The sequence below is a fragment of the Camelus bactrianus genome, chromosome 1, assembly GCF_048773025.1.
Source record: "Camelus bactrianus isolate YW-2024 breed Bactrian camel chromosome 1, ASM4877302v1, whole genome shotgun sequence".
Classification (NCBI taxonomy): domain Eukaryota; kingdom Metazoa; phylum Chordata; class Mammalia; order Artiodactyla; family Camelidae; genus Camelus; species Camelus bactrianus.
The window spans coordinates 100,523,786-100,547,936 of record NC_133539.1 but is presented as its reverse complement, the minus strand read 5'-3'; the positions used below and the strand labels follow the sequence as shown (position 1 = coordinate 100,547,936).

The 24,151-nt window shown below is 35.0% G+C and overlaps 1 protein-coding gene across 4 annotated transcripts in view; it reads right to left on the bottom strand.

Annotated features, from left to right (window-relative positions):
* The window catches only part of PLOD2 (procollagen-lysine,2-oxoglutarate 5-dioxygenase 2), a 96,172-nt gene that overhangs the window by 35,255 nt on the left and 36,766 nt on the right, over positions 1-24,151 (bottom strand). For all 4 annotated transcript variants that reach the window (XM_074370024.1, XM_074370027.1, XM_074370020.1 and 1 more), the window contains 6 exons: positions 19,852-19,943; positions 17,012-17,148; positions 6,478-6,641; positions 3,309-3,421; positions 1,717-1,780; positions 362-459 (listed from right to left, as the gene is read on the bottom strand). In XM_074370024.1, coding sequence (XP_074226125.1) covers positions 362-459; positions 1,717-1,780; positions 3,309-3,421; positions 6,478-6,641; positions 17,012-17,148; positions 19,852-19,943 — 668 coding nt within the window. The remainder of the gene's footprint in view (positions 1-361; positions 460-1,716; positions 1,781-3,308; positions 3,422-6,477; positions 6,642-17,011; positions 17,149-19,851; positions 19,944-24,151) is intronic.

The window sequence follows — 24,151 nt, the reverse complement described above, 5'->3', positions numbered from 1 at the left end:
CCTCAACATTTCCTATTCAGAGAGGATATTCTGTATGGAAAAATGTGGCTCACTCTCAAGTTAGCTGTAATTATTCAACACTAAACTGAAATGTGTTACAAATAGAATGGAAAGTTATCAATCTGCTGAGGAAAAATCATCATTTTGACTAATCTGAATGAAACCAAATTATACACTGTATGAAAAATGAAACTAGTAAATTGTTAGCACCAAAATAAAGCCTCTTAAGATATTAAAGAAGGAGGATGAGGAGAAGGAGGAGGAGACAAAGAAGGAAGAGGAGGAAGAGAAGAAGACATTCTACATACTGCTCCATAATCTCCGAGAAATAAGGAAACAGCGAAAAGTCACTGTGACTCACCTTGGTGGGTCCATTGCCATTAATCACCACTGGTAATGTTTCATAAAATACATTCTTAGCTCTGGCTTTGCCATTTTCAAATTTCAGAACAACTTCATCTGGGTTAAAAAAAAAAAAAGACATGTATTAGTAATTTAAAATGTGCTTGTATGTATTCATATATGTAGATACACAGATACATCTTTGTATCTTGTTTTTGTTACTAAATTTCTCATGCATGCTATTACACGTGCTGCACTTCTAGAAACTCTATCTGTTCTAAGTCAGCAGATACTCAAAATGAAGGACGACACTGACACAGATACAGACTCTGAGCATCTCACTTTCTCCAACTTGGCACCAGCAAACTGAGTTAAGATAAGGTGTCTGGTGAAAAAAAAAAAAAAAAAAAGCAAAGCACCTTTGTAATCCAGCCTACGCCTTTTGATAGTGATGTAATCCTAAATGAATTAGATTATTACTTCAATTTATTCATCTGTAAAACAGTATCCTTGCCTGTTTTTCTAGGTTATAATGAAGACAGTAACAAAATATGTATGGAGAACAGAAAATTGCCAGGCATGAGCTAGGTTTCTACACCTGGCCTTCACTGATAGTATTTCCAGTTCTTGAAAATCAGGCCTAATGTAAATTCCAGGAATATACAGGTCAGTTGGGAGCAGACACATTTTTTGTTGTTTTCAAGTTCCTTTCCGTAGATTTCTTGAACAATCCAAACTAAATGCCTTCCATTCGGAGTATCTTTTTATTTATGAACTGCCTTGAATAATTATATTGAACTGCAGTGTATTTTTAATTTTTAAAGTATTAATACACTAATCTATTAATGTATTTCTATGTTTAATACATCAATTAATTAAATTTAATATACTAATATATTTTCTATCAAGATATATGTCTAACAGGAAAACACACATAGGCATGCAGGCATGCAAGCGCACACACACACACACTCTCCACAGTGTACATGCCTTGTTACCAGTTACCTTTAATCGAGGTTAAAATACTCTAATACTCCTGAGTAATTCACCATATAAAGAACTGACATTGAAAAATGTGTAAAAACAAAGTGTAATTAATACAAAACCACATCTACAGTCTCCAGATGATGAGACAATAATGTCTAAGTTACCTAAGGGCAGAAGCTTCTCTTTTTTATACTAGCCTTAGGAAATAATTTCAACTGACTATATTTAACTATATCAAGCTAAGCTTAAGTCCAACATCTTTTAAAAGTTGCAATATCTACACGTCAACTTTAGTCATAGCCCAAAAATGAATACAACAAAGGACAGACAGTTGAAAACACAGGTGTTCATTGTGAAAACGAGCAACCCAGTATTTAGGAAGCATACCTACAGCTCCATTTAAGGTCTGGAAAATTTTGCATTTGTGATCCAATGTGATGTTAATAGCTGCCTGAAAGTAAGAATGGAGAAGGTATTAAAAATGACAATAAACAGCAAACAACACAATCATGTTAATATAGTTTGGTTTGGGGGGGAATTTAAAGATCCTATATGTAAATTATTCTAGTAATCTTTTTCAGAAAGACCCCTGTTGCCTTAAGTTGCTGAGCTTGGGGATTATCATTATGCAGCATAACCTGCCTGACTGCTGCAATAGGTTTACAGTCAATCCACCTAATCATAAAGATTAATCTGCTTTACAAATCTTATGGTTCTCAGTGGGCCAGTTTCTTGGCTCTGTCATAATATTCCTAAAATTGTTTTTACGGATTGAATGTTTGTGTTCCCTCAAAGTTCATATGTTCAACCCCTAACACTCTCTCTCCCTCTCTACCATGTAAAGACACAGCAAGAAGGTGGCTGCTATCTACAAGCCAGAACGAGAGCCATCACCGGAAACCCACCATTCTGGCACCCTGATCTCAGACTTCCAGCCTACAGAATGTGAGAAACTGAATTTCTTTTGTTTAAACCACCCAGTCTATGGTATTTTCTTATGGCAAACCAAGCAGCCTAAGACACATGCTCACCAGATAAAATCTTATGCTCAGAGAGAAACTTAAATAGGATTTACACAACTAAAAATATTACGAACCCAGCAGTGAGACTTCAGAGGAAGAATCCTAAAGCAAAAAAATAATAATAAGACTCAGGGCACTTTCACTGTTGAATTACACTAAGACAGACAAGCATCGAGCTGCCTGTGCTAGCACTCATAATAAGAGTAGGTGTCTCCTCCCAGATGGGAGACCCAGTCCTCAGGCTGGCCATGTCAGGCACATAAGAGGGACAGTAAAAAGGAGAGAAGAAAAATAAACATTTTAAGAATAAAGTTTCTTAAGAAGTATCTAATGACAATATTTAGATAACTGAAGTATTTATCTAAGAAACCAAAGCAGCTATAGTGGCAAGCTCACAGTAAAATATACTTAAAAAAAAAAAAAAAGTATGTTCCCTAATGGCAACATCCAGAAATACACAATTAAGCAAGTTTCAGAGCTGTATTGGTGACACAGAATAAGCTTATTAAGTCACATTATTACATTATTAACTTACATCAGGTAAATATACTAAAAATATTCTCAAATTAGATAACTTTGTTTTTACTTTTCTCCAAAGTTTCATTTAAATCAGTCTCAGGAATACTGTCTTTAGGTTCCGTGGCAGGCTGCTACTGTCCCCAACATTCCTCCCCTTAATCAGAGAATTCAGATTTTCAGTAGGATACATGTGCTTGAAATAAAGAACAAAACTCCTGTGCACATTATGTGTAGCTAAGTAAATACATTCTGGTCAAAGAAAAGTATGAGAAAGTGTCTTGTGAGACTTCTAGGTAGGCTACTTAAAGAGAGCTGACCCAACTGAGATGGTCCCTTACTGTTCTGCCTGATAATTTCCCAGAGTATGGATGCAATGGCTGGAGCACCAGTAGCCATTTGAACAAGGAGGTTACAAGGAAAGTGAGAGGTACTACATACCCTCTTCAGTGGATCAATGTAAATTTTAGTGTAAAATAACTGATCATCATCATTATCCTGGAGATTCCACTGCTGAACTATACGGTTGATATATGGAGCATAACCAATAAATCCTGCAATACAACAGAGAATAGAGAATTTAGAATTCAAACACCAACATCCCTGTCTATGTCAATTCAACAGACCAGTTGCACAGACTTACCAAGCTATTAGGCTCAGTCCTTAGTTTGGAATTTCACAGCTCACCATGAGAGAAATATGAGTTATTGTGTGTCCTTTGTTTTATATATAAACTGCAATACATTAAGTTTTTACTACCAATTGTAAATCAAAGACTCTTTTCTGAATAAACATAGTCCCCAAATTAACTGACACAAGACGGGGGGCTAATGTTTTTGAAGGCTCCTAAGGGAAAAAAGAGTTACTAGGAAAAAATTCGAATTAGAGCATTTTCTTTCTGATCTTCTAAAATGCTGTTCTTAGATCCTTTGTAAAAGGTTCACTGTTTCTGAAAAAAGAAAATCTCTACTACAGTGGTTTTAATGTCAGTGCCAGAGATGCTAAGGCAATCAAAGGAATGTTGGATTTGTCACTGACTACAAACATCCCAAAGAAACTTTATATCTAGGACATTTTGGGAATTTTTCCTTCACGGAGCTAGTCATTACTGCGTCTGCTAAACCATTTTCTGGCTAGGTTTTGTGTGTCATGGTCTGGAGAAAGGAAGTCTAAAATTGGATTGTTCACCTTGGCTCCAGAGCATAAGCATTAAACTTGCCAACAACAGTTGTCTATAAAAGACACACACAACAGGATTATTTTTCCTGTGTTTGAGTCTTCCTCTGAATTTCAGAAACGCAGCCAAACTGCTGTATCTCATTGATATGCAATACTTTTAAAAAGGGACCAATTTTACTCCTGTCAGTTGAAAGGAAACCTAGCTTTTTACCCTCAAAATTAAAATGTCCTCATGGGAATAAAAGAATTAAAAGAAATAGATCCAGGAATATTACTGTTAACTAGATAAAACAAGACAAAATGAAAACATGACTAAATCAATCACTAGTTGCTCATTTTTTTTTTAATTTTTGCCAAATGAAAAAGATGTATTTCTTAATTCCTATAGCCAATCTTCTGTGATGAAAAATATATCCAAGTAGTAACGCATGACATTTTCCAGTGGTTTATATTACTGCTTTTAAAAATTGTTTATCATTTTTATAAATCACAAATGTCCTAAACATGAAAAAGAATTATATTTTCATAGTATGTGATATATATTTTATGATTTATATTTTTCTATTAAACTGCCATATTATTCCAAATGAACAAAGTTTCTAATATTCCGCAGTTTTCCTCCTAAAGGAACATGTTTACTCTCCATGAAGATTTTCTTTAGCCAAACGAGGTACCTACAAACAAAACTCATGGCCCTTGAATAACTCTGAACACATCATTCATAAACTTCTATTGAACATATTTAGACTTTCTCGCATGTCTTTAACTATTTTCACTACAGAAAGCATAGGGATGATGTTTTAATGTCCTTGGATGATTACTCTCCCATTTATAGATACCTTCTCCTTAACCAAACTTGCTCACAAAGGCACTCACTTGCCAATTTTTTGCTGTTTCCACAGCACTGTGCATCTGTTTGAATCCAGATTCTTGAGTAGGTATGTCACTATCTAGAAAAATTTACATATAATATAGTTCACTTCGCACATCATGTTTAGAAAAACTAATAAATATAAAATAAAACTCGTCCCAGAGTTGCATAGCTCAATGGGATTTAGACTACATAGGACTTAGGATAAGTTATGAGATTAGCCACGTGACACTGAGGGTCTGACAGCTGGAAGCAGACGCAGCACTCATCCTCAATTCAACTGCTCAGACAGAGAAGTTAAGAGTGGGCAGCCATCTACACTGTAAATCTAAGAAAGAAGGACTGCTAAAATACAGAGGACAAAGGGACCAACGTGAGAAACCCTAGGTTCTGACTTGAATATGGAAGTAAAATCCAGAAAGTGGTAGATAAATTAGGAGAAAAATAAAGTGATCAAGAAATCCCAAAAGCCATGAACTGTAAACATATTGAGATAGAAAGATTGAGAGTGAGCTGAAACGAGGCAGTGCACACTGGGATTTGAGGTTTCAGAAGTGCAATATGTCTATGGGCTGACAACGTTCCAAGGTACCACTATGGAAACGGGTTGCTAAAACAAACTGCAGGTGAACAGAGCTGGAATTGCAGCATCTCAGAGAAAGTAAATTACTTGCTCGAAGTTTCACTGACAAAAGTATCTGAGCAAAGTCTAGAGTCGGACATGCTGCCATCTCAAGCAGCACCCATTTGAACAGGTAAATATAATCAGTTATTATATGTAAATCACTCAAAGATCTGTTTTCCCAATATGGCTTGCAATTTCCCCCCTACTTATTTCTCTAACATGTTCTCCCATCCTAAAGCCATGTCTTCTGGCCATATGTTTACATTAATTTCAGTCTAAGGGAAATGTTTTGGAGTCATAATAATATCCAAGTCAAATTTTATTTTATTTTTTGAAGGAGGGAGAATATGATCATTTGTTCCTTTAATCCATGGTGGCATAGCTAACGCAGCACTTTAAGTATATCTAGACCACTCAATGCTGATTCGTTTTGACTAGTGATTTCAAGACAAATCACTTCCAGATATTTAAAAATAGACAAGTAATGCCTATCTTTTGTAAAGCTACATGAGTGTAGCTTGCACATTTTCCTAAATTAGGGAATTCACTAAACTCATTATCCTATAGCCAGAAATTCTCAATGAAACTATAATCAGAATATCTAAATCTATGTTATTTTTCCTTTAACAACAGAATGTCTCTAGGAAAAGTCACTTAAATTGGGGAAACTGGGTTTTCTCACTTATAATGTGGAAATAATAACATTCACACTGCTTAGTGTCATTAGGAACATCATATGATAAAAATATATGAGAAAATGCCTCGTCAACTATAAAATGCACCGTGGATTTTAAACCGATGTAATTTTTCCATAGTAATAAGAATATAATAGTTATTTTAAACTCATGTTATATAGTTTCACATAAAAAAGGCTGTTTCAATATTTGTAATTTACTATGAGTTTGATTACACTTTTCTGCCAGTATCTTACCCACCTCCTGAATTCAGGTAGCGTTTCCCAATGTGCACAACAGGGTACTTGTCTGCTAGTCTTTTATCCGGCCACAGAATTCCATCTGCTGCAAAGACCACTTTGTGGTTTGACTTTTGGAACTTTCTTAGGACTTCTTCTGGACCGCCAGCAAATATAACATCAAAGCTGTTTGATGAGTTAAAAAGGAAGTTTTAAAATACACTTATTGGAATTTGGACACATAAACCAAGAAATAGTCTTTAATAAAAGTCAGATGTTAGAATCCAACACAGGATTAATACCAACTATTTACAGAGTATACCAAACAATTTTCCTTCAACTTAAATTACATGGATTGTATTAAATTACTAGTGCTTACATCATATTGTCCAATTAAGCCCAAATAAAAGACAGCATTTTAGTATCATTCGTAATTATTTTTCAATAATCACTTATTCTGCAAAATCAAAATTCTAAAACAGAGTTGAAATGTTAATCAGTAACTTGCTACACAACTTAATAATATAAACAATTATTGACAGACGCTGTCACTGCATCTTCCTAATGTTTCAATTTAATTATAACCATCCATTATAATTTCCAAAGATTTCATTATCTTTGACAAAATACATTCAACTACTAAATGTCATCAATATAAATTTATACTTGAATCACTCACTAGCCTCAAATCCTAAAGTAAAAGTGTATACACAAGCACATCTTTTTAAAGCTCAATACCTTTGAAAAACTATGTAAAACTTGACACTATAATTTAGTGTCTACAGTTTCACTGATTTTTCTGGCAACTTTATTCCTCACAGTTCATTCAGAGTCACAATGACTTAAAAAAATATGAAACGTAGAAGCCACTACCTAGTATGTTTCCACTCTGCAATAATTTTTTTATTCTTGCTACAACCACAAATTATTTTGCACCTTTTTTTCACATCAGAATACCTCGAAACCAAAGGTTTCCAAAGATGATAATTTAATGACTTAACATTCCGGGTGGCAAACAATAAGAGTAAACTAACGCTCTTGAATTCCACACCGGGTCTTCCTAAAAGCCAGCAGTCCAAATGCGCTGCTGTGAAATCTGAGTGGAGGAGTAAGGAAGCTGTTCCACATGCCTTTCCACCAGACTTGCTCTCAAGGAGCTTGTTAATATGCTAGGTTACTAGTAATACATCAGGCAACACTTAATAATTTTCTATATATGAATTATTTTATCAAAATAAAACACACTATTGCCCATCTCTATAAAAGTAAAAACCTAGTGAAAAATTTTTAAAAAATTACTTTAGCAAGAATAGGGTAAGTTTATACTTTTGGCAGAGATGCTAACGCACCTCCGTATACATTCCCATGCCTTTGTTTTAATAATGGAATCCCCGCATGTTAACTGGGCATATGGCTAATGATTACTCTGAAGCCATGTGGCCACATGACCCAGCCCGTGGAATGTGAGCAGCACTGGTGTGCTCCGGTAATCCCCACGTCCTGCGCTTTAAAAAGGAAGCTGCCTACCCTCTGCTTCCTCTGTTTCTTTCCCTTTCCTGGTGAATCAGACTTTACAAATAAAAAATACTTGACATGCATGCCCTCACCATATTGTCCACTTCTGAATCTTTAAAAAAAAAAAGAATATTAAAATGTTGCTAATGTGCAAGTGCTAAGTTTATTAATTATGCCCAGTCAATTTTTTAAAAAATAGTAAAAGTTATGTTAGAATCAGAGAGACTTTGTTTTCATTTTAAATTGTTGTAGAGAACTTAAATTGTATCATTGATTTTTATTTCAGTTACAAAAAATAACATTTAAGAAATAAAAAGTTATCTATATATATACATCTTAGCATATAGTTTTTTTTTCTTCTAGGAACAATAGGCAAGAAATTGTTAATGTGATTAATGACGTAATCATAAAATGACTCAGGGCATACAACTTGAAGTCTGCCTGTTGGGTCTTTAATTCCAGCTCTCACTTGCTATCTGAGTAACCTCAGACAAGTCAGTTGCCTAAACCTTTCATGTTTCAGCTTCTTTAATTACAAAATGAGGGGAAAGCAGTATCTGTTTCATCAAGTTATCGTTAAAAAAATTTTAAATTAAGAACAACACGTGATACATTATAACGTTCACAAAAGTTAACAAAAATTAACGTTACTGTTGCTACAGGAAAGGGACTGGAGAAACAAGAGAGGCAGGAAGAAAACTCACTTTCAAGTTTACACTAGTCTGTAGTTTAAAATAATTTTATATTTAGCCAAATATACATATGTTTTAAGATAAATTTTAAATCAGAATAAATTTGTTCTGACTAAAACCTCAAGACAACTCTTCTCTGCCTGTTTATTTTTTAAAAAATGGAATTAATCTGACTTCACAAAATAATGTTTATATAAATATATCAAGTTTCTATTTTTCTTACAAATAAGTACAACTGATGTCCTTAGCATGACCACTTTAGAATTCTCCCTCCTAGGATAATCCTATCTTTTCCAACAGGGGTATTTTCCTCAAGACTACTAGTTGCTGATACAATCTTTTTGAATACTGAAGATTAGGAAATAAGACCAGATTTATGCGTAACTGAAGGCAAAAGCCAAGCCCTCTGAGGCAGAGAGCGTCACGCAGGTTGCAGAGGAACCCACATGATGTCTGGGGAGATGGAGGAAAGAGCTTACTACATCAGAGAACCATACGACTGGAGAGTTGGGTCTAACTGATTCAGATATTCTGCAGGTAGAGTCACCTATTCAAAGCTATACATGCACATTTGGCAAGTGTAACCCCAGTGACAGATAAAGTATCTTCACAGTAGATCTCAAACTACCAACAGAAGTCAGTAGCTTGAAAAGGCAGAGCTGTGGCAACTTGTACTCTTACAATTCAGTATTTTATAAGCGTGCATTATCTTTATAACAAAAAGCAATCCCTGTAAAGTAAAATGTAAAATGCAAAAATTATCTTTACACAATTCAATGAGAACTTGACTTTGAATAAAAATTTAAGGTTACTGAAATGTTCCTATTTCATCCTAGTGGCATTGTCAGTTCTGTGTTTAAGTACTTTAGAAACATTCTTTCAACCGTTTAAAACTTTTCAGAGGGAAAGAAAGTTTTTCTACTTAAAATTACTTTAGCCACAACAACCCAAAAGGTCAAACTTTTTAAAAAATGCACAACAGTCATAAAAATAATTCTCACAGGAGTTTGGTCCATTTGAGTACGAACAGTAAAATAAAACTTTCCAGTTAACTGTGATAAATATTCCGAGGTCCTGCAAAAACCATAAGGTTCCACCTTATGTGGTCATACTGAGTCCTCCACCAGTGTTCTATCTCTAACAGGTCATTAAAACTTTTACAAGTGTTTGTCCTTCTGTGTTCCCTGCTTCTGCGGCGCCATCAGCCATACAGTTACCCAAGCTGAAAACTTTTCATTCAGCCTTGCTTCCTCTCTTTCTGTGGCCTCTCTCATCAAATCTTTCTCCAGATCCCACTGATTTCATCTACTTAATCTATTTAGAATTCAAAACCCCTCCACTCCGACTAGAAGACACCGAACTAGATTAATTCAAAAATCCCCATCACCCACACCCCACCCCTTTACTTCTAATAAGGACTGTGTGACAAACTCTCCTGAAAACCATTCTGCACCAGTCCCCAGACTGTATCCGTGGTTCTCAACTATGGTCTAAAGCAGGACTCAGCAAATATTTACTATCTAGCCTTTCACAGAAAACACCTTAGGCTCTGAGGGCAGTATGGTCTCTGCTGAATGACTCAACTCTGTCATTGTGGTACAAAAGCAGCCATAGGCAATATGTCAACAATTGAGAATAGCTGGGCTCCAACAGAACTACTTACAAAAAAGAGCCATAGGCCAGATCACCGTCAAGCAACCCCTGGCCTGTAGAATAAAGTATAATGAATCAGCCTCACATTAGTAACTTTCTACTAAACAACTTGTTCTGAAGTTCAGTTGAATGATTTTATCTGTCATCCACGTCTTTAATCATGATGTTCCATCTGCTTAGCAGCATGTCTTTTCCCAGTCAGGTCCAGCCACTCACCCTCAAGGCCCCTGTCAAATGTCCCCTCCTCTACAGACCTACTTGATGAGCATAAATGGAAAAGATCATTTCCTTCCTCTTAACTCTGCCAGCTCTTTTCCTCTCCTTTTTCATGGAATGCTTTATTTTCTATGCTTCATGCTGGGAGTGGCTATTTATACATGTTCTTTCTTCATATGCTGGATCCACATCTTTACCCGTGTGTGTATTTCCCTAGCCTTATATTCTGAAGATAGGCATTGTTGAACTAATGAATGAATCATCCCAAGTTTCAATAAAAAGCAAAGGCTACTGGGTAACCAGAGAAGAAAGCAAAAGAAGTGTGCCCTAATCTTATTTACCTGTTCCTCCCCAATCCAATGCTTTATTCATCATGACTGATGCAAACTTCAGCCAAAAGTTATAATCATCCAAACTATTAGAAGCTAATGTTTAAAAGCTCAAAGTCTAATGAAACTGAAGCATGCAAGTATCAATATATCTAATAATTCTGTCTTTAATCATATCTTCACCTAAATATGTATCTATATTTTCAAAAACAATACCACAAGTCAATACTATGGAAACACTCCTCTCAACCTAAAAAAAAAAAAAAAAAAAGCTGTGGAAAATCTCCACCCAGTTGAATTTACAGAATAAATCATAGTAAAACCACAAAGGAAATGATTAAGTTTATTATAGGCATTTTGAAGGAAGGGGAAGGAATTGGCTCAGATAAAGCAGGTAGTATTTTAAAAACTCTGACTGGGGACATTTTCCTCCAAACGGTATAAAATTTCATTTTCTATATACAGAATTCTTACTGAGGCTGGGTAGAGGTAGGAGTCAGTGGGGACCCTGCCTCAGTGGTGAGTCATTTTCTCCAAACAGCTTCCTAAGAGTGGCCCAGGGCTGGAGTAACTCCTAGCAGAGAGGGCAGCCGAGGAAAGAAAGTGGCAAGACCTCAAACTGCTAGCTATCTGTGAGGCCACAAGTCACCATCACTTGGTGTTTCCTGGTCAGTCTCTTTATTTGTAAAATAAATGGTTAAATGAAAACCTCCCTCTATAGTTTTAAACAACAATTAATCTCTGCAACATTAGAACTTTCAAATATGAGACATATTTAGGGCACCATAAGTATTCACTGAATCAATGAAAACATCAAGAAACAACATGCCAGATACAACATAAACAAGCTATGGATAGAAAAATGTGTTCAGAGGGCAAGACTCCTGCCCCAGGCAGCCCCCTGATCCAGCCACAGCAGCCAGCACCAGATTTTACACAGTAACAGATGCTTAATACATGTTCACTCAAAAAAAAAAAATTCAAAGAGTAGACAATCTGGTTTGAGAAAAAAAAATTATATAGATATTATACACACAAAAAATAGATAAATCTTCTAGATTTATAGAAACACCCAATGCTGCTTTTGTATACAATCTGCTTCTTCCTTATCCCAACATACCCACTAAAACACGCAGTAAATAAAAGTAAGAACATTTGAACAATTAAAAAATACATAATCCCTAATTGTATTTCACACTATTACGGCTGAGTCAGAAGGCAGTGCAATACGTTTAAGTGACAGATAAAGACTTCAAGCCTTCCTTCAAAAAAAGGAAAAAATGAAAAAGCAGTGTAGAACTGAGAAGTCTGATGTGTTTTGGCTTTCCTTCATACTAATATAATGAAATGCTGTCCATCGCTAATGACTAGGTTCTTTGGGTCTGCACACTTAAACCGCCAAACTGTCCTCACTGCCAAAAAGGAGAAATCCATCACATAAATCTGCCATAGTTAGTTAAAATTATAGCTATCATTCTTAAAAAGCTTTGCTTTCAAAAAATTTTTACTCTGTCTTCTGCCTAAACTATGCAAGACAAGATAAAATGTAGGCATACTGGGAATGTAACCTGAATTATGAGAGGTATAAAATGTTATTCCATAGAATAAAATTAAGACAGGATCTGTTCACTTGCAGAATTAATATGTATTAATTACAATTCTTGTAACAATTACAACAAAATCATAAAATATGTTCACAATCCATTAGCAGAATGATCCAATAAACCATACTCCATCACAATTTTCTAAAAGTAAATGATTCTAAGCAGATTCTGTCAACATTCAAGATTTTCTGAAAACATAACACTTTTCTTCCAAATTAGTTTGGTTGTTTTGTTCACAGAATTAGTATAATATGAGAATTGCTTGAGGGCAGGATCTATCTTTATCTCTTTTTCTACAGTGTTGAGTTCAATGCCTGGATCAAAGTTTGTGTTCAAGACATGTATTCTGAATGCAAAGTGAAAAATACACTCACTGATGTCACTTTTTCTAATATTTAACTAGAAGTTAAAAGAAACAAATCTTGGCAGACACAGGAAAGGTCAAAAGCAACAGCATCATTTTCACGGTTTCTAACCAAAAATCAATTTTTTTAATAATTTTGATCTTTGAGATCTAGAAAATTTGGATGCTTTCCTACCTTTATAAGTCATTTTATTTCTCCAAATGACTGGAGAAAAAGATCTTTAAAAATACTCTCATCCCCAGTGCCTCTGTTAAATAAATAAACCTACTTATCTCCTCCCACAAAAGAAAACTAAACAAAAATAGTATCAAAGCACTCACCATATTTCTGCCTCTTGTAAGATGTTTCTCCCTGTTTTAGTGTAATTCACTGTTACCTATTATTTATTGATTCCTTGTTATTGACCCTGACAGTACGTAAATCAGGTACAGCCCTTAGCTTCACTGTCTGAAGCACAGAAACCATTACAACTCAACATGATAAGTGAACAGAAGCTAGTAGTATATAATCAAAGTGAGATAAGATATATGCTAACAGCAAAGACTCTGTGACTAGGATTTTCCCTCAATTTTTGGCCAGTGTTTACTGGATCAATCTCCCACAACAGAGCCACCTGGAAAACCATACTAACGGCTTTATTATGTTCATTTTAATTTGATATCTACTTTTGTATTGTAACACTGACTTCCATTCTAGTTTTTTTTTTTTTAATTTCAGTCTACCTTACTGCTATCATTAGTTAGCAAGAACCTATAAATTAACAGTCAATTCCTTTATCTTACTTCAAAGTCATATAGTTAATCATCTTCAAATACTTTAATGAACCGGGGAGTTGCTATACACCAATATCCTGGTGTATATATTTTCAGATAGGAAATACTTTTCTTGGTGAGGCCAATGACTACCACTGTATATGTCTTTCAAATATTTCATACACTGGGAGTCTTTCAAAAGAAAGCCCATTTGTATTCTGATTAATGGTGTTCCATTCAGCATTGCCAAAAAATATAAATTTCTGCTCAGTCCAAATTCAAACTCAAATAATTACACCAACTTTATTTCTAACTACTTTTCTTCTAAAGAATTTCCTTTAGTCTAAAAGAAAAAGAATAAAACAAATAACCAAAGGTTTTATTAGACATTTATCTGATACCCAAAGGTAGTCTAACACATAATTACTTTAGGGTCTGGATCCTGCTGGGTTATATTTTACTGTACGCAGCCCAGAACAAGTTTGTGGGCATATGTATCTAACTTACTCAGAATAACACAAACACCTTTTGTTACATATCAGCCTACATATTATCCTTAAAAAAAAAAAGTCTGCTATATAATAATAATTAGGTCTGACTACCTGGCTTCAATGTGACTAGGGTAAAAGAAATACATATTCTACTAGGTAATTCTAAAAGTAATGCAAAGTACCTTATTATAAACTCAAAATGTTCGTTGCCTTGACTAAGGTGAATTATAAAATCATCATAGAATAATTTTTCTCCATAGGGAATCTGCAGCTATCCATCGTTACAGTATTTATCCCCAAAATCTTTATGAGCCTATTTCAAAAGGACTCATCACACTCATCCATTAAAGTCATCAAATTCATTATACTTTCTGGTAGTTGTTCTAATCAAAGGGAGATTTTCAACTTTACAAACCATCTTAATTGCAATAAAACACACACACGTGCACACATGCAGTATGAAATAACTTGGAAAAAAACAGTCTGTGGTACTTTTTCATATGAAGAGTTTGAGTTTTCACTTTACTTTAAGAAAAACCCAAGCCCTTACATAATGTTTATTTTTATCTCACTTAAATATGATAAATCTTAACTTACAGAGTACATTTATGAACATCCAGTCTCCAACTTTAAATGTTCACCCAAAAGTCAATTTAGAATACGTACTCCCATTGAAGCAATGTTGTAAGACTGTTTCCAAATTAATTTACAAAAGCCCATCTAACTGAGCAGAAGAGATCATTTTAGGGTATTGGAAGTATTCTAAAATTGACTAGTGAAGATAGTTGCACAACTCTGTAAAGTTACTAAAAATTACTGAATTTTTCACTTAAAATGAGTGTGTGTCATGGTATACAAATTATACCTCAGCAAAGCTGTTTCTTTAAAAAGACTATTTATACTATTAAGCACATAAATCTTGGTAATTTTTTCACATAGTAGTGACCCATACTTCCATAAAACTAATTATGACAATTAAATTGTCCTTAGAAACATCACATAATAGGAATTTTTTGATTTATTAAAATTAATATATTTTGAATTGCAGCCTTAACCAGAGGTGAACTTAATTAGGAGAGTAGCAATTTTACTACAGAATGGATAACCTATTTCAAATAATTTACAGTCTAATTCATTTCTCCCAGACATTAGATTTCCCACAATTTCAACTGTATTGATCACTCTGTACACAATACTTTTTTTAAAAGGGTGTTGCTTAAAAAAAAAGTAAAAAGGAGAAAAAAGCTCTATAGTGGTTCCAATTATCCATCCCTCTTTACCTTGGAAACTCTCTCATCATCCCTAGGTTTCTCCAGAAGGACAAATATGGCAGGTGATGATTAAAAAAACTGCTAGTGATCCTTCTTAGACAAGGGCTTGGCTGAGTTGGGCGTGCATGTTTTCAGTTAACTGGCTATTCTCAGAAGGAGTTGTCAAGAAAGTTGTCTGTTTGGTTCACTGATATATCCCAAACACTAACAGTGCCTGGCACAGACTGGACCTCCCATTAAAATTTTATTGTTGTCTTTTTTTTGCACACTGGGTCTTAAAACATCATCCAAGTAAACAAACACAAATTCAAGCAGTCTTCAGATATCTCACAGTGTCCCTTTTCTTATTAGAAACAAATTGGCCCCTTATGAAACCAGTTTCTTCCAAGGCTAAATCTTATATGGGGGACAGGAGGAGGGGAAATGGGATAGGAGAGGAAAGGGGGAGGAAAAGAAGTTCTTCCTAAAATGCACAGTCTTGGGAATCCAAAACCATTACTGGCTCATATGTGGTAACTATTACAAGGAGAATTTGCCTCAAGTCAAAATCGAAATGTACATGTGGCAAGTTCAAGCTGACAGAAATGGTTGTTTAAAGTCCACGGCTATTTTAAACCAAACATACTCGGTATTTAATCCAAACAATTATGAACTTCCAACTCTTTTTTTTAGGGTAAAAAATATATATAATAATAGATTCTGTAGAAAAATTCTCAGTACACAAGCTAACACCATCCATACCACATCTCATGCCACAAGAACAAGTAACCATAAGTAGAGTTTTATTTTTTTCCAAGGAGACATTAGGGAAATTCTAAAGATGCAAGTATATGGATCCTTTCAAAACCTGTGTTGATGGCACCAGGACTTCAGTATGTCTATTTTCATTTCCAAAATTTCTGCTGTCTTTCTTATTTAACACATTTGCATAAAAAGCATCATTCTTACTTTCCCTTGTAATAACTTGTGGTTTTGGATTTTTAAATTGAGAGAGGAATAAAAATAAATAAATAAAAAGTAAACTGTCCTAAGTTAGAGAGGAAAATGCAAGGGAATTTAACATGAGGAATCGATGACCAAAAAATAAAAATAAAAAAGAATGTAGAGAAAATGGAAGAAGATGGCAACCATAATGGCTCATGACAACTTGACAAATTATTAAATCTTGACAAATTATTAAAAACATTTCAGAAGAAACTAGGGAAACACAGCGAACGCTCCAAATTAAGCAGAAGAAAAGCAAAGTAGTATACAAAAAGATAATTCCACATGAGAAAGCCTTTCTTCTCTTAATAAGCATAGGATTTTTTCTATTTCTCACTTATAACTTACACAATGTGTTTCCTCCCGGGTGACCAGAATCCACTGAGTCACACTCTTCAATGGAAAGATTCAACATGATCTTTACTCCAAATCAAGTCAGGATTAAAACATAAATTTCACAAAAACTTTAGTTTGTGCCCTGTTTTCCCACCGGTGTTCATGGTAACTCATCAAATTACATAACTATGTCAGACCATGGTTTTATAATTTTGAGTAAAATCTAACATTTTAAAATGATGATTCCTTGTGAAGAAAATAATTTAATATACAATCTAAATATATAAATTTCAATTCTTTTAAAGTAATTTAATATAGACTTACAAATCCATAGGTTACTTCTCTTACCATTCAGTAAACAAGACAACCAGATCCTCTCGATTGGCATAATGTTCCATGACTTCTTTCATTAATCTCACTTTTTGGCCCCCTCCAATAGTATTAACTCCGTCACCACCTCTCCACTCTTCTCCTTGACCAAGGACCTATAAATTAAATGAAGTAAACATTTAATCCCTGGGCAAAACTCAAATTTTGGTAAGTATCATAAAAACTGGAAGTCACCAGCAACTTGCATAGTGTGAAACTAAACATTTCACCAAATCATGATGCTAGACAGAAAAAAAAACTTGATGCCTACGTCAGGTCATAATTCTTCAATGTTATCCACCCCATAAAATGCCACTCCCAGCGTTATCCTTTCAAAATTACAGTCCAATCCAAGGAAGTTGGGGGCTGGGCAGGGAAGCCACAGAAAGTATTTCTCATACCTTATTTCTATTTGTTCAGACTGAAATAAAAAAGAAAATGCAGAAACCTTCCCCAGCACTTTCCAATCTGGCAGGAAACCTGCATGATGACCACTGGGAGCCCTGGAAGCTCAGGGATTCCTGGATGGGGCCCTTAAGCGATTTTCCTACTGAACTAAAAGGGTTGTCCAGGGAAACACAGAGGACATCAGGTCAAACATCACCTGCTTTACCTTAAAAACATTAATCTTACATTCCCTTCAAAAGCTTAATAACAATATATCCATGCAAAACAATCGCCTAAGCACAAGTACTCAGAGATAAACTGGCAGCCATTCTCGGCTGTTTGCCTCAGCGGCTGCCTTGTTAATCAGAAGTGCCTGCGGACACACCAGAAGCTCTGAGGGAGCAGGAAGCAGGTCCGTGTCCCCCTCTGCCACACACACACCTTGTATCTTAGTTTCACCCAAAGCCTGAAGTTTCTAAAATAATGATCTACTAAAAGATCTGTGAAATCAAGGGGGAATGAAATTAAAAATAAATACAAAAAAAGATAAAATTAATTTAGAAAATAAATGTTATTCGTTTCGAATGTACTTAACATTGAGCCAAGCAGAAACCTGGCTGGAAGCACTCGTAGGGCCCCCCAAGCCTCAGGTCTCTAGTCAGCACTTCATCATCACTACTTACACTGAAGAGTGTTAGTTACTACGAGCCAAAAAGACTCAAACAGGTGTAGGAACCTGGATTCAGATCGAGGCCAGTCTAGTAGAATTATTCGTTTTTGCCCTAAAAAGTGGCCTCCTCTGGCCCTAAGATTTGATACATTTCCATCCTACAAAACTTCCGGACTTTTCCAGTAACGCCGGGCCCAGGCACACCTGAGCGCCCCCCCTGTGCAGGGCACCATGTTGCTTAAGCTCTAGTCCCCATTTTCTTTCCACCTCATCAGTGTGTCAAACTTTCAAATGCATCAGATTTAAAATGCAACATGGAGGGCTGGTTAAAACACAGACTGCTGGGTCCTGCTCCCCGAGTTTATGAGTCAGTAGGTCTGAGGTGGGGCCTAAGAATCCTCTTTCCTGTTTCCCAGACAACGCCGATGCTGGCGGTCTGGCGTCCAGTCTGTGAGAAACACTGCATTTCCTAATGAGAAGACAGCAGGAGGATCCAAAAGTCCAGAGTCAGTCAAACGGGGTTGGGGTCCCAGATTTGACACCTCACAGCTACATACCCAGGAGCAAGTTTTTCTCACTCATAAGCAAAGTCATACCTGCCTTACATGGTTTATATAATGCATTAACAGTAGATCACATATAAAGTTCCTAACACAGTGTCTCACACATAAGAAATATTCCACACTCCCCCCAGTCTGAACCCCTGAGATGCCCCCCACTGGATTTCAGCATTATTTTACCCTAACTTTCCTTCCATACTGACGCCTATCAACGCACAGTGCGATATTTCCCCACTACCCTCACAAACTTCTCTAGCGTATTACTCACTTACCCACATTAAACATCTAGTTGTTAACACTAGATCTCTTTTCCAGCAAAGTTAGCCTCTTTAATAGCTGTTCTATGTTAACATCTGTACCTAGCTTCCAGTGGTTACGTAGCAAATATTACCTTTTTTTGTTCATTACCTACTGGAACAGCATGGGTTTTCCCTGGGCAAAAAGCAATCTTCCTTTCTTCTTCTTCTTCTTTTTTTTTTTTCAGTTTTATTGTTTTGTTTTGTAAATATATTAAGTTCATGTGTTTGTTTTCCTACCTGAGATCTTGCCCTATTTGCCTCTATATGCAGAAATGACCTGGTTGACAGAGCCTCATTTATATTAAAAAATAAATAAGTTATTTTTTAAAATGCAGGCCTTTCACAGCTCACTAGTCCTACCAGATTCCCTAGGTTTCCTCTGATCATTTACCAATGAGATAGTCCCCAGAGACAAGTCTTCTAAAGCCCTTTTATACATCTATAATGTTATTAAATTCCTCTAAAACAAACAAATAAACACCAGGAAAAGCACCTCTCAGTGAAGGAACAGGAAAGGTATCTCCTTCACAGTAATGTTTCCAATTCTTCTAAATAAAGACATACACCAAGGGTAGTCAAACCCATTTCAGAAAAAAATTCTTCAAAGTGAAAAAAATTGCTGTCAAATCATGTCATCCTCATACCTTACTCCCCAAAAGAAATAAAAATATATACAAATGTATTTTTCTGTTGTTTTATAGAACATGTTTACACAAAGCACTAGCAAAATTAAGAAATTATTGTCTGCATGGCAGAGTATTATTAATAAGGCCAAAATGTATCTTTAAAACAACCAAGTATATCTAAACTAACAGCACTGTGTTGCTGTTGTCCCCATTGTTATGAAAAATGTACTTTAAGCACATATTTTAACATCTGCATGAATTAAAAGATATACCGTACCTTCACAGTATAATTGAAGTATTTGGCTGACTGCATAAATCGATGGAATCCATCACTTTCTTTTGTTGCTACAGTTATGACTAATAATTTATCTGCAAAGACAGAGGGAATAACGTAAGACAGTTTACCAAGAGACTAAATGCTCACACTGTACAGCTGACTATAGTGATTACAGACCTCATTAAACCCATGGGAACGTTCTAGTTTGATAATCTACACGAGGCTAAACAAGGAGCTGTTGGAAAACTAGGCAATTAAAATTGGCTATACTACTGCCAAATGACGAACTGTCAAATAATGAATTATTATAATGGTAAGAAAGTGCATTAATACTTAAAAGCATCCCCTCATCAGAGGACTTCACCACTAAGAGAAAACTTCCATAAATGCACAAATTTTCATCTGTAAGGACAAACTCTCCTAGACACTATTTAATCAACTAGCTCCACTGTCACCTATAATCATCACTGATTTATTACACACATCAGTGAGGTCCAGAAGCGCAATATGATTCCTCAAAACCCATGTACAAAAAGAAAAGATCCAATCATGAGACTGATCCTAATTTTTAAAATAAATGATGATGAATTGGGAACAAATATTTAGAAAGAGAATCACAGTTTCTTCCTATTAATGAATTTTTGTATATGACAAGTCTACAAAATCCACATTTACATCACCTTCAGTGTTTTGCTTTTCCTTTAAAGAATAAAAGGAACCAAAACCAGCACTGCCCTAGTAAATACACAGCTTTGATTATAATGGATTATTACTTTCAAACTAACAAAACATCCCTTCTTATTAGAAGTAGATAGATTTAACGAGTCATTTCAAAATATCAGAAGCGATTAAGGAAAATGGGTTATCAGGAAAAGACACGTTGGAAAATACATGAAAGAAACAAGTGCATCACAAAATGCCAAAGGTGTCAGGGCAGTTTTTTTAATCTTAGGATATACGAGGACCAGTGGACTAAGAAAGCAAAATTAACATGTTTTTGACATTCTAGGCACTGAGCTGTATATTTGACTTTCACTTGTCTTATCAATAAGAAAAAATTCTGATGGTATTAAATATCCCCTAAGCAATAGACAGTCATTGAAAATGAAATATATAGCATTAATGTATTATAGGACTCAACTAAAAGCAATTTCATAGGACCCAAGGCAATCATCAAATTCTGAAAATAATTTAAACATAATATAAATAAGTATAACACACATAAACAAATAAATTCAAACAAGTCAATAAAAAAAAGGAAAACATTTCCATCAAGATAATTAACATTCTCAGATTTTTTTTAGAAGTGTGTATTTCTCACATAATTTTCACCCTATGAGAAACAGATATTCAAGGAAGAATAAGTCATTTTCATTAAACTGTCAAGCCTGAAGTAAATATATTTTCAGAGTGTTTTCAATTAACAATTCCTTTTTAAAAAAAAACAAATTTCACTTGTAAAGTTTCAAATAGGGCTTAATCAATTAAGAAAACTTGAACATATCATTCACAATAAATTTTGAAATAAGGAATATTAAGTTTTATTTCATAACAGCAAAGGGAATATTTTGCCTTGTTCTCTGTAATAAAATGACTGTATTTAAATATAGTTTTCTTTCTTAACTTTTTCTACATAAATCGTTAAGAATTAGCTATAAGTTTACAGATTCTGCCTGGATGGATTTTTATACTTATAATTTCCAGTAAAAAATTAACAGCAAGGATTTCATCATCCTTAGTAAGAAAAGTAATGTTGGCCAGACCCTTGGGGAGACAGAAATGTTACCTAACCCAGTGAGTCACACGGCAAAACTAAAAATGTGTAGTCGGACTGTGTCTGGCAATCCTACTCCAAATAAGGACTCCTACTGTTTCAGTACTGTTGCTAATCATCAAAAAAAAAAAAATGTAATAAGTAAGTAATTTTGTTAAAGGACAACTGGGGGAAATAAAAGAAAAACATTATGACGTGCTCCACTCACAAGTTCTCACCAACCAATTCAACATTCCAACTTGCTCACCATCTATGAAGTATTCCTGTCAAAAAATGTAACCTACATCTGACACACACTTTAGATTCCACTAAAATGTACACCACAAATTTATCAGGAATATAAGGACAGAAGACAACTGACCTAGAGAATAATGGCAAAAGAGAAAAAAAGGAAAGGGAAACCAGAATTAAGAGACAATTCGACCAAATGTAAACCATGACCTTTATTTGGGTCCTGATTTGAACAGCCAACTGTAAAAAAGTATTCAGGAAAATCTGAACACTACTTGGAAATGTGTTAATATTATGAAATTATTTTGAATTTTGCTAATGCTAATGGAATTGATATTTTTTAGAGTCCTTATAATTTAGACACAAATACTAAAGTATTTAACCAAGGAAAGGATATACTGTTTGTGATTTATTTAAAATTATCTGGGGTACACAGAAGGCGATGAAGGAGGATAAGATTAAACAAGACTGCACATATGTGATGACTGTTAAAGCTGGATTCCACTTATACGTGTTTGGAAAATTATGTGCAATAATTGGAAATTACTACAATTTAAAAAAAGGGAGTTCAACTTTATAGACAATTCCTAATCTTCCAATCAGAAAAATGACATAAAAATATTCAATATAAAATTCTTTTTAACCATCTGAATTATCTAAGTAAAAGAAAAGATGAACTAGAAAGCTTTTCTAACCAAACAAAATTACAATTTAAACAACTATAATTAATATCTTACCCAATCCACCCACAACAGCCGAAATGATAAAGGCAGGTGACTGAAGAAATGGGCTTGACTAATGGACACCCATCAACCACTACCAAAACCAGTCTATGACGGTGTCAGAGAAAGGGCAAATGGAAGCCCACTGTGACCAAATGTAAACTCTAGAGCCACTGCCTGACTCTATAGAAAATAGATTTATAGTTTTCGTGAGCAAGAAACATGTAATGTATCTATACAGTGTGCTTGACTAGAACAACCATTTATCAAATGAAAATCACATCATAGCCAAAAAAATACCCATAAACCTTCTGTAATCATATTTACAAAGTCCCTCCAAAATACCTAGCACTACAGTAACGTTTAATACATATTTGTTAAGTGGCTTCATATTTAGCTATCTACCAAAATTCAGATGAGTAATAGAATTTCTCCAAAAATCAAGACAATTTATTTAAAAGGCCAAAACAGACAAACAAAGGCAAAACATCTTGCCATGTTCTCTTTTATTAATGCACTTACAGCCAGGGGGCAGGGAAGAATGCATTAAGAGGCCAGGTTTTTTCTCCAAATAGTTGTTGATATACCAGCAGAATTTATCAATTTTTAGTGCTGATCTAATTTTTCTTTCCAAAAACAAATTATGGGTTTAAAACAGGAAGTTTTTTGGCTAATATATGCTGTCTCTAATGTTAAAATCAGCACATAAATCCAGCAGAAATTCACTGTCCTAATGACAGACAACACATTCAGTAACTCAGCACTAGTCCAACTCCCTTTAATCTCACTCAGGGAGATAAATCTCCTATCTTCCCAAGAAACTCTCTACACACAGTCAAACCAGTTCTTAATTTCAAATTTGCAAAAATCAAGAAAAATTCTATCACAGAAGGAGCTCTGAGTACACTGTTTTCATTCAGTGATAACTCATTTAATGACAGACATGTCCTTCATGTGTAAAGGTCAGCAGCTATCAATTTTTTATTCAAGGGACATGTTTTCTTGGTAATGATCAGCATAGTGCAGGGGCCAGCAAACTTTTGCTAAAAAAGGCCAAATTGTAAATATTTTAGGCTTTGTGGTCTACATACACAATTCTCTGTCACAATTCTCCCTTCTTCTTTAAAACATTTAAAAAATATAAAAAGAAATTCTTAGTTTTCTGGCTGGCTGTGCAAAAACAGCCGTGGGCCAGATTTGGCCAAAGGGTCATGGTTTGCCACGTAGTCGGCCATGTGGCTCTGAAGACAAGCTCCTTTGGGTTCCAACCTCAGACCTATAATTCATCACTTGTTTGAAATCTGTCAGTTACTTAAAATCTGTGCCTCATCTGCTTCTCATCTATTATATGTGTGTAATCATAGCACCTGAGAGGCTTGCTGTGAGGGTTAATGAGTTACTATACATGAAGTGCCTGACACACTGTAAGTCCTACACGTGTTAGACAGTATCTTATTATTTCTACTCAACAGATGCATGGGTAAGGGAGGTCACGGCTGATGTGCAAATCTCAGCAAGTTATGTAACTCGATCTCTTTCTCTACCAGTTACCCAGTCAAGAACCTGATACCTC